This window comes from Elephantulus edwardii, unplaced genomic scaffold (assembly GCF_000299155.1).
Source record: "Elephantulus edwardii isolate Elephantulus edwardi_28Jun2011 unplaced genomic scaffold, EleEdw1.0 scaffold00021, whole genome shotgun sequence".
Taxonomy (NCBI): Eukaryota; Metazoa; Chordata; class Mammalia; order Macroscelidea; family Macroscelididae; genus Elephantulus; species Elephantulus edwardii.
This window is the reverse complement of record NW_006399771.1, coordinates 12043827-12055524: the sequence shown is the minus strand read 5'-3', so window position 1 is coordinate 12055524 and position 11698 is coordinate 12043827. Positions and strand designations below refer to the sequence as shown.

General features: G+C 37.5%; 1 protein-coding gene across 1 annotated transcript in view; it reads left to right on the top strand.

Moving 5' to 3' along the window:
- The window catches only part of ACSS3 (acyl-CoA synthetase short-chain family member 3), a 285831-nt gene that overhangs the window by 197481 nt on the left and 76652 nt on the right, over nucleotides 1-11698 (top strand). Inside the window, exon 10 of the mRNA XM_006882583.1 lies at nucleotides 10580-10675. Coding sequence (XP_006882645.1) covers nucleotides 10580-10675 — 96 coding nt within the window. The remainder of the gene's footprint in view (nucleotides 1-10579; nucleotides 10676-11698) is intronic.

The window sequence follows — 11698 nt, the reverse complement described above, 5'->3', positions numbered from 1 at the left end:
TAGATAGATAGATAGATGATAGGTAGATGACAGAAAATAGAGAATTGAAAGAGATAGGTAAAAATATGTATAATATATATGTGAAGTCCTTCTCTAGTAATTGGTCTCTCTCTTATACATTCAAAGAAAATAAAATGAAATTTCATTCTTGCTCCTAAGGGGCATTCTTGTTATAACCAGAGTGCTCCTTGGAAGCAAGGATGGTGAAACTTTGTCTCATATTGTGGATATATTGTTAGGAAGGGTCAGTGCTTGGAGATGAACATCATGCTTGGAAAGGTGGAGGATTAGTGATTACTACAAAAGAAAAGACCTTTAATAAGCTGGAATGATGCCGTGACTGTAGCAGTGAGCTAAAGTCAGAGACAGTGGCAGGAATGATGTCAGAGATGGTAAGGATGGTAAGGAAAGGAGTTTGTAAAATCGCCACAGACAGGCTACCTTTGTCCTGTTAAGTGTAATTTTTTATTAAGAGTAAATCTCCATATTTAATAGAATGAGCCATTTCCTTTTTTTCTGTCTATACTTTAAAATTTTTTTTATTAATTTCAATAAACTTCTGTTTTGTAAATTGGTACAGTTATGAATCCCTTGCAGGAGATTGGCTAGGCCACTGTCTTCCAAGTATCTTGGTGTAGATGAGTGGACACATCTACAGCTAAATCCATCAATTGAAACAGCTCAGTTAGTATCGCATCAATTCCTAGAGCTTTATTTTTGCTGATGAATTCTTCCTCCAATACTTAAGATTCTTAATCATTTACCACCGTCTGAAATGAATGAGTGTCAATCAATTCTTTCCGGTACAGTAACTCTGTGTATTCTTTCCATCTGCTTTGTGATTCTTTCTCCTTCAGTAATTTGTCCGTAGTATCTTCCTGTTATGCAGCACAATATTTGAATTTTTTTCTTTGTTCTTTTAATTTAATAAATTCAGAGTATGTTTTTCACCCTTAGTTTTCTAACTTCAGGTCTTTGCACTTTATTATATAACACTTGCATTTTTCTTCTCAAGTTGTCCTTTGAAATAGTCGAGCTTGCTTATCTCATTTCACCTCCTAAACTCTACAGCAAATTTAAGTCTCTTGAAATCCATGATTTTTGTAATGACCTTTTGATTTCTGACCTTGCGATGTCCTTTATTTCATTCCATAACTTTATGTCTTTGTTAATTAGTGTTCAGTGCATCATCGTATCTATTTTTAAAATGAGGCTTAAATCCAAGTGAGATATAGTTGTATTTTGGCTCTCATGGGCTTATTTTCACTTTATTCACTCTCAATTTTAACTTACAAAGGAGTAATTGACAATCTGTTCCCCAGTCAGCCACAGACCTTGTTCTCACTGATGTTATTGGGCTTCTCCATAGTGTCTGTCCTCAGTGGTAGTCTATTTGACCCTTGTACCTTCTATTTGGTGGGTACAATCTGTACAGTCTCTATGCTTTTAATAAAAAACTTTCACAATGAAATGTTGCTAATCATACAACATTCTAATGGGCAATTTCCAGGCTCATTTCTATTGGCTAGACCATATTTTCCGACTTCTTGTTATTGCCAAGGAGTTGACTATGATGCATAGAGACCCTGTGAATAACAGCTCTGAACCTTGCCCTATTCTGAATCAGTCCCACTGTCTCTGACACACTTAAGTCAACTGCTAACAGTCACTGTGTCAATCCATCTCATCCAGTGTCTTCCTTTCCTGCCTGGATTCTCTACTCTTCTAAAGCATGTTATCCTTCTCTAAGGACTGGTCCCTCCTAGCAACATACCCAGAGCATGTGAGACAGAGCTTCAGAATCCTTTCCTCCAAGGACTAGCAATTATTTATATACTGCTATACAGCATACCAACAGTAATGGCATCTAATTCCACTGCAGGTTTATAATGAGTTTTTCTATTTGTGTCATCCATAGTTAAAGCCAAAGCTATTTGTTGTGCATTGCTGTCTTGTCAATTCCAATTCTTGGCAAACTTATATATCAAGACTCTGACTTTTTAGAATTAGGTCATTGTCTTCTGGAATAGGCCAGGGGAGGTTTGAACAGCTCATCTTTTTAGTTTTAAGTATGTAACCATTAACACCACTTCCGAGCTCTTTGTGTGCTGACAAGAGAGTAGAATAAGACTTGGCTTGAATTAATGGTGTGATTTCAGCACAGAATGTTTGGTTGTGCTTTGAATTAAGTATTTTAAACTGTAATTGCACTATCTTGTGAACACAAAGGTTAAATTGATTTTCTTTCACCTGCATACAATTCATGGTTCCTGCTTTCTTTCTGCCACCACCAGTCAAGTTATTTATAGCTCACAGTATAGATTCCGAGGTGGGGAGATGGTCTCTTTACAAATTGTCTGTATGCCCATCATGATGCTGTGATTAATGTGACTCAGCAGTAGCAGGCTGCTGAATTGATTGATTTCCAAGACGTCAGCTCTCAGCATGGGCCACCAACTTCTAAATCCATATTGCTTGAATGTAGTGTTTCTGGAACTTGGGGTAGGAGGGTGGGCAGAATGGCAGGTTGCCAGTGCAGCAGGAGTTCTCATTTACAGAGCTGGACTTGTGAGCTTGCCACCTTGTTCTTTCTTTAAGCCGAAACATATGTGCTCCTCTGCCTGTGTTACCTTTAACTTGTGAGTCAAAACACTAGGGTCTGTCTTAGACTTCTTTTATCTTGCTTTCCCCCTGTATTAAAAAAAAAAATAATCACTAAACCTTTCTATTCTGAATATTATCCATACTTGGTCTCATCTTTCTCTGCCATACCCTTGAATCACATTCCAAGGAACAGATTTCTTTCTTGTGGTTGAGATTCTCTGCTTAGTTTCGCTTGAAACAATTTTATTTTTTTCTAAAATACAATTTGGGAAAAAAATCACCTCTACATCAACCCCCTGCATCTCCCTATTGTCACTGAATGTAGCAAAGAATTAGATGATCTGTCTCTGGTCCCTTCTCACTGTTGTCGTATCAATTTCCTGAACCACCTAACTCCCCTATGCTTTGCTCTGCTGCTTGTGAACCTTTATACCTTCTGGTTTTGTTTTGTTGTTGTTGTTGTTGTTTGCTTGTTTGTTTTTGTTTTGTTTTATTTTTCTATTTGGCATGCCTTTCCACCTATCCCTTAAAAAAAGTATCTTCCATTGAATAGAATGTATTATTTAATGAATATTTACTGAATGATGGTATCTGGGTATTAGTCTCAGATCTGGAAAAGACTGCAACAGAATTTCAGCAGTGGCATAGAGTTTTCTGTTCCCTAAATTCTATCTTTTTCCTGCCCTCTGGTTCATTTGGGATTTTATTCTCTGACATTGCTATTTCATTTTTAAGAATCCTGATCTAATAAATGAGAACTGGAGCTTAAACCCCTGTAGGAAGTGTATATTTACTATTCAGTAAACATTTCCTGAGAACAAAATGTCAGGGATTGGCCTGTGCTTGCCAATGTTGATACAAGTGATTCTTAGCATACAGGAAGAAGAACGTGATCTCCAGTGCAAGCTAGGGGAGTGTTTTCATGTAGTTATATCCACAATTCTTTTTGAGAATGAAATACATTCTTTTTAAAAGGTCTTAGGTTATTTGTGTTGGCAAGTATTCCAAGGATGCATTGGTGTGCAGTACACAACTGCTCCAAAACTTCGGGGCTAATTTGGAAAAACCCCTGAGACGTAGACTATTGTGCTCTGTGTACTGACCATGAATGAGACAACCCAGATAGTGTTCAATGGTGCATAGCCGAGTCTATGGAGTCCAAGAAGTCTTTAACCTTTTGCCTGGGGACACTCGAAAGCTGAGCTCAGGGAGAATTCTTGACAGAAATGCCTGCACATGGGCTTTTTACAATAGTGTATTGAAGATAGTGGGTCATTTCACATAGCAGCTCAAGGATTCCTGATTAAGTATTCCAAAACCTTGAAGGCTTCCAAATAAAGCATTATTTTCACTTTTTTCTATTAGTAAAATAAGTCAGAAAACCTGTCAAAATTCAAGCAGAAGAACCTAGCACCCTCTTCTCAATGAGAGGAGTGATAGAGAAATTGCAACCTTCTTTAGTTCTACATGATGGGTAAATTACAAGTAGCCATTTAGTTCTTCAGGATCACTCTTTGTTTTGCTTCCCATTCAGAAAAAACAAAACCAAAAACATTTGGCTTGATATTTTAATGTGCATTCTTCCAAAATTCTTATTTTTACTCATGTATATTATTTAGAAAAAGATCAAATCATAGTATGCATCCCATTTTATGCTCCTTGTGAAATAATACTTTGGAAATAATACATTGTGAGCGTTATTTTCTCACAAAAGGAGACTGGCTCTGTGATGTTTTTATGGGTTTCTATTATTGTTATTCCTTAAATGCAATCTTTGCTATTTTTAATCAGTCTTCTAAACTCTAATATGATCATTACTGTAAAGGACATCTTTGCTGTTCTAAAAGTATTTTCTTCATATTTATCCCTAAAAGTGAGATAACTAGGTTAAAATACCATTTTATTAACTCTATAAGAATTTCTGAATTGTTTTCTGAAATGTATTGCTGTATATCTTGTTGTTGCTATATGTACCACTGAGTCAGAACCGACCCATGGCTGACCCTCTGGAGGGTTTTCAGAGGCAGTTAAGTGCATGGGAAGAGTTTGCTCATCCTTTTCCCGCAGAGAAGCTGGTGTATGCACACTAAACTGTATATAAGAAAAGGGACTACCTCTTATGAGTGAGGCTTCTGCTTCTGTTTACCACCAAACATGTGGAGCAGCTGATGGATTCAAATAACATACCTTCAGGTGGTCAGTGGCATTCCTTTCCACTGGTCACTATCCTATTCCCTCCACCATGCTCCCTTCCTTAACCAGTTTTCATTTGAGTTGGTTCCTGATGTTCAGGAAGACTTCTAAAACTATATCATGTTGTTGTTGTATGCCATTGAGTCGCTGGAGACTCATAACGACCCTATGTACAACAGCCCTAAGTCCTGCTCTGTCCCTTGTCAGTCTTATTGACTCAAATATACCTATCCCCATTATCCCTGTGACAGAATCAATCCATCTCATCCAGGGTCTTCCTCTCCTGCACTTTCCCTCCAACCTCCCAAGCATGACGTTCCTCTCCAAGAACTGGTTCCACCTTACAACATGTCCAAAGTATGTCAGATGAAGCTTCAGAATCCTTGCCTCCCAGGAGCAGCCTGCCTTAGCCATTTATAATATAGCTTCTTTCTATCCGTGCATTTCCTCTCACAAATTACCATCAAAGCCCATAGAAATGAAACTAGATATAGAATTTTGGCAGATAGTGTATCAGTCAGAGATGACCAACATAAAGATAGAATTACTGCCTGATGCCCAAGGATAACCCAGTCTGAAAAGAGTGTTCTACTCTGCATATGGCCATAGAGTGTGTCTGGTAGGGGTAAGAGAGAGGAATCTAGTCAGAAGTAACCCCTCACTAATCAGAGAGTTGATTGTAGGCCATGTGTGGCACAGTCCATAAGCTCCTGGAAGAATTTTCTGGGAGTTTTCATTTCCAGGTGCAAGATGGTGTGGGTCTGGCCTGAGTTAGGATTAGGCCTGGAGAAGTTGAGGGGATGAGGACACTGCCAGCAATCAGGTGAGCTGGTGTTGGGGGAAGTTTCTTCCATGATCTGGGTGAGGCAGGGATGGAGGAGAGTGAGGGGCATGGATTGCCAAAAGAACAAACAAATCTGTTATCAGCGGAAGTGAACCCAGAGTGACCCTTTAAACCAAGTATGGTGAAATTTCATCTCACATATTTCAGGCATGTCATCAGAAGAGGCTGTTGTTGTTATTAAGTACTGTCAAGTCAGAATCACCATATAGCTGACCATGCAGCAGATTTTCAGAGACAGTAAATTGCCAGTCAGGAGACTGCCCATCTTTCTCTCTGGATTTACTGGTGGATTCAAATCACATCTTGGATTAGCAACACAACTCCTTATCACAAAGCCACCAGTGGTCCCTAAAGAGGGTCTAGTCCTAGGGAAAAAAGGTGTCATAATGGGAAAAGTAGAGGATCAGAGAAAAAGGAAGACCTCAGTGACTTCATACAGTGACTACAACAATGAACTTGAATATGACATATGATGGTGGTCATGAGAACGGCGCAGGATAGAACAAGTCTCAGATTCGTTGTACACAGCTTGTTATGAGTCGAAGTTGACTCAGTGACACATAGTAATAACAACAGCATAGAATCTTTAGTTATAGTTACAGTGACTTTTCCACTCACTTCTGTGCTTAAAAGCTCCTGCTCACTTGCAGTATCATTGAGACTAAGACCTTATGGTAAATTTGAAGTAGATATAAATGAACTATCCTGCACTACTCCTCTGACCTTACTTCCTCATTCACTCTGACCCAACATGGTTGCCCACTGCTACTCAAACCCTGTAGGAATAAGCCGACCTGTGGCTGTTACACCCAAGGTGTTCCTCTAACTAGATGTCCTTTACGCTCTCATATCTGCATGCCTCATGTCCTCACTTCTTTTAAATCTTGCCTTCACTTTCTCAAGTATGTCTGTCTCTCTCCTGTTCATGTTATCTAAACTTGCAACCTTTCTCATCATCTTTCATCCTATCTTTGCTTTGTGTTTTTTTTATTCGTGCTTATTACTTTTTAACATGTCATATATTTTATCTTTTATATTGTTTATTTGCTGTCTCCCCAACTAGCATTGCTGTATCTTGTAGCATAAAAGATTCTCAATAAATATTTGCTGATAAATGATTTGCACCACTGCCATTCCATTTGCTGCTATAGAAGACTCAGATGACTTACATTAGGACTTTTCTTCCTCCAAGAAAATGCTTTGTTGATTTTTATTTCTTTTTAATACTCTGTCTTCTGCTTAAAGACTTCAGAAGTGGTAGGCTTGTCAAGTCTGTCTCTGGAAGAAACTATCTGAGCTTGTTTTATCTCTCAAAAGAATATCTTTTCACTTTGTATATAAAATGCAATATTAGAAACAAAAACACCTATCACAGTCTAGAACACAATTCATCTTTGGAGATAATTTTTTGTGAAAACTCTATCCTTCCTTCCCCCCCCCTGCTTCAGAGATAGAAGCTTGAAGGAAAATTCATTTAGGTTGCAATCCACTGATGGAGTAAAGAGTAATGATGCAGTAAGGTTACTATGATATTTGTCCCGAGATGAGGGAGGAGGGGAAAGATATATCAAGCATCTAGCTTTTAATTCAGTGTAAATACAATAATTCACATTCTCTATATTGTTCGACTCCCTCCATCACTTTCCATATTGCACCTTATCTGAAGAATTTGTACTAGTAAAATACCGAGTATCTTGTTCTTTTAAGTGTAGGAAACTGTAAAGATTTTTTCAAATACAGTTTTCAATTCCCCTTCTCAAAAGGCATGCTCTGGCTTGTTTAATATAGCTATTTTCCAGCCACATTGTGACATCTGGATTTCCTGTCTCCCCATACCACTGCTAGCTAGTTAATTATAGTCTGGACAGTGTGAAGCAGATGTTTCTAGAAAAATCAGTGGATGCGGCTTTGAGAGCCTTAGGACTACCTCATACATGGGACAGTTTCTAGCCAGAAACCTATTCTGCATATAGATCAGCCTGAGAGTCACTGTGGTCCCAGATCGTGTGTGCGTTAAAGTGTGAGCACATATGTGTGTCTGCTTTGCAGATAAATCACAGTATGTTTAGAAGTGTAATGATAGAAAACAAAAGCTCCTATAACAAAATATATTTTTGTTTTCTTCAATTCACCTTTGTTTTAACTTGGTTTCTGGGCTATGCTTTGGATACCAGGAACAGATATTTTCTTTCTGATTATATCCTCTACGTATTACCAGCAATATTTCTTTTTCTAGGCCCTTAAGTGAATCTTAAAATAGGTCAAGAATATAAATGTATCTACTTAAACTTTTCTTTATTAATAATCCTTTTCAAAGGCTTAAAAGCCAATAAAATTAATCATATGGACAAATATGCTTTTCATAATTTATTATAATTGCACACTATAACAGAATGGATGAAGGATAAAAAAGAAGAGATCTGTAATAACTGAATGAAGATGCTTTGCAGTACAGGAAATATGCATGGTGTCAGATTCCTTAGACTATTATTTTCACGCTTCTTCCTATACTCATCTTCCCCTAATTGTATACGTAAAACAGATGCTCACCTCTTTTATAAGAAGACACACTGAGATGAGGCAATGTAGTATGCAGTTACAGGGTTTTGTTTGTTTGTTTGTTTTATTGCTGGTGATGGCGTTTGTTTTCATTTAAAAGGCAGATAATCATTGTTAGATGCTAGACCATCTGTTGGTAGTTTTCTGAGGCCTTGCTGAACACGTTAAGAAATTTAGAGTGTGAACTAGAGATAATTAGAGTATCCCTATGCTCTGGTTGCCTAGTGGTCAGACACTACATTGCAATCCCAAAGGTATGAGGTTTGAATCCACCAGCTGCTCTGCAGAAGGATGGGCAGTCTCCTTCTGTGAGATTAATTGCTTCTGAAAACCCACTAGAGGGTCAGCTATGGGTCAATTCCAACTCAATGGTGACAACATTTATAAACTAAGCTGGAGCAGATAAACTCGTAAAGGAACAGATTTAATTTAACACCTATTACTGAACAACTTGTAAGAGGAAACAGAAGTATTGTAAAGGGCTTGTTTCCTTTTGCAATGTGTGTTAGTAACTTATGTTCCTCTTATTACCTATTTCTTTCTGTGTACCTTTCTCTCACCATGTCACTCTGCTGGGTTCCTCGGTTTCGTCACTTCTGCTCTCTCTCATCTTCCATTACTTTAAAAAACTAGTCGAATTCATCATGAGGTAGTTTTAAAACAGAGGAGAAAATGTTAGTAACACTTTCAACCAGGTAGACTTTCCCCTGTGTTTGTGTTTGTTATTTGTGGATACATGTAGGAGATTGTTGTTGTTAGTAAGCCATTGGGTCACCTATTATTGATGGCTACCCTGTGTGCAATAGAACAAAGCAATGCCTAATCCTGTGCCATCCTCATATTCTTTGTGGTGTTAAGCTCATTCTTGCAGCCACTGTGTTAATTCATGTTGTTGTAAGTCTTCCATTTTGCTGACCCTCTCCCTTACAAAGAGGCTAAGCTGGAATATTACATGGCTTTACAGAAAGTGGGTTTAATAAAATTACTTTCCCATTATTTAGTGATGACTTGAGAACTCCTGATTAAACATTTCAAATGCCTGCACTGGCAAGTGGCTGATTATCCTCAGTGATGACCATCTGGCTTAGCATCTTAAGCTCTGGACTGTGACTTAGAAACAGTATTTTAATGCTCGTGAGTCTATCTTCTGTTATTGATGCCAGCTGAGCCCCCATCCATAAAATGTGAATAATAAACTGAACTACTCTCGTAGGTAAAGGATAGTAATAAATTCTTCCCGTCATTTTAAAGTAATATAAATATATCGTAGAAGGGATGCATTCTAAGTACTTAAATATATATATATATATATATATATATATATACTGTTTTAGATTACTTTGAATGTGATTAGTTTGGCAATTAATTCCTTAGATGTGTGTATGTATGTTGTATGTATGTATATTTGTCTTAGTATGATTAAATCAATGATTCTCAAACTTTTCAATAGTAAGACTCTCCCATCATGAACTACATATTTAAGAAGATCCTATTAACTCCAAAAGTATACTTATTAATAATTATTAAAGTTATTAAAATAATCATTGTCAGATTTTTTAGTGGTCATATAGTAATTATTATTTGGTTACAATTTGATATTGAAGAAAAATCCAAATTTAACTTTATTGGTAATTGTAAATAAGTTTAGGACTTCCAGGGATCTAGGGCAATGCACACCTAACAACTTAGTAAAGCTTTGGTAAATGCAGCCTTAAATGTAATGCCTCTGGGAAAACATAGACCTTAGAAAATTAGAATACAGTGTTATTCAGATTTTTATGAAATATTTGGGTTTATTATTCCAGCAAAGAACTTAAAAATAATAGAGCTATTGTGCACACAGATGTTTTTTACAAAAGGAAAGGAAATAATTTATGTGACTGAATAGGCAACATCTTCTGTAGTGATCGTGTTGCTTCAGTGAATGTGGTAAATGGATCATTGTACATGATCCCCTTTCTTTATGCCTACTGGTATACAGCTGAGAACAGTAGCATGACCTTTCTTTTCTTAGGAGGAACACTATGCATAAATTATTCTAAATCTTGTGGCCTGGGGGTAAGGAGCTACACTGCCAATCTGAAAGCATGTCACTCAAGTCTACCATCTGCTCTGCAGGAGAAAGATGGGCTGTCTCCTCTTGTGCAATCTATTGCCTCTGAAAACCTGCTGGAGGATCAGCTATGGGTCAGTTCTGACTAGAGGCTGCATAACAACAACCACATCTTTAATTTTAAAAAATGTGGATCAAGTTTACTGAATTACTTGTCACTTCTAAATGTCTTACTCATCTCTTTCTAGGGTTAATTAATATCTATAATCAAAGCTCTATGATTCCAGGTCAAAACATTAAATGATAAGTAATATTTCTTTTCTTAGAGACTGGCTCTCCGATCACTGCTTCGTGTATTGGACTAGGTAATTCCAAAACACCTCCACCCGGGCAAGCAGGAAAAAGTGTTCCAGGATACAATGGTAAGTAATCACCGTGAGTTTTAAAAAATGCAATGTTCATATCCTTGGTATTTTCCTGTGCCTGTGCCTGTGCCTGACATTGAAAACTGGTGGCCTAGTTCGAAGGAGTTGTGTTGTGACAGCATGATGGTTAAATTCTTTCCCTTTGAACTCTAATTCCTGGTTCATATAAACTTAAATCATCTAACTTTCAAACATTTTAAAAAAATATTTTGAAAGAGTTCTAATACTTTTTAATGATTGTTGTTGTTAGTTGTCATCAGTTTGGTTCATAACAACTATATATACAACAGACAAAATTATGCCTATACTTAAAAGCGCTGTGGTGAACCATCTGGTGAAGGTTTCCCTCTTTTTTTATTGGCCTTAACAAACTTGATGTTCTTCCTGTCCTCTCCTGTAGCATGTCCAAAGAATATTAGACAAATTTTTACCATCCTCCCATCTACCGTGATTTTTTTTTTTATGTGCCTTCAAGGGGGAACTGACAAATAGCTGCCCCTCCAGTGGGTTTTCAGAGGCAGTTTAATTATACAGATGGAGATTACTCATCCTTCTCCTGCAGATCAGCTGGTGGGTTTGAACCACACGCAATACATCTTCTTATCAACCACATCATATTTTCCAAAACAGATTTGTTCATTCTTGTAGTTCATAGACTATTCATTAGTTTTGGCTCTCATTTTAACTAAAAGACATTAGTTCTTCTGAAGTATCCTTTATTTACAGTTGTGCTTTCATGTGCTTTTGAAGCATTTGAACATATTATGATCTCGGTCAGGCACACTTACTCATCAGGTTACATACTTTTTCAAATGTTTTAAGATGTTGTTTGTTGTTGTTATGTGCCGTCGAGTCGCCTGCGACTCATAGCGACCCTATGTACAACAGCCCTAAACTCCGCTCTGATCACACTGTCTCTGACACTCCCATCCCAATTAATCCAGTCACTGAATCAATCCACCTCATAGAGGGCCTTCCTCTCCTGCGCTGTCCCTCCACCCTCCCAAGTATGACGTCCCT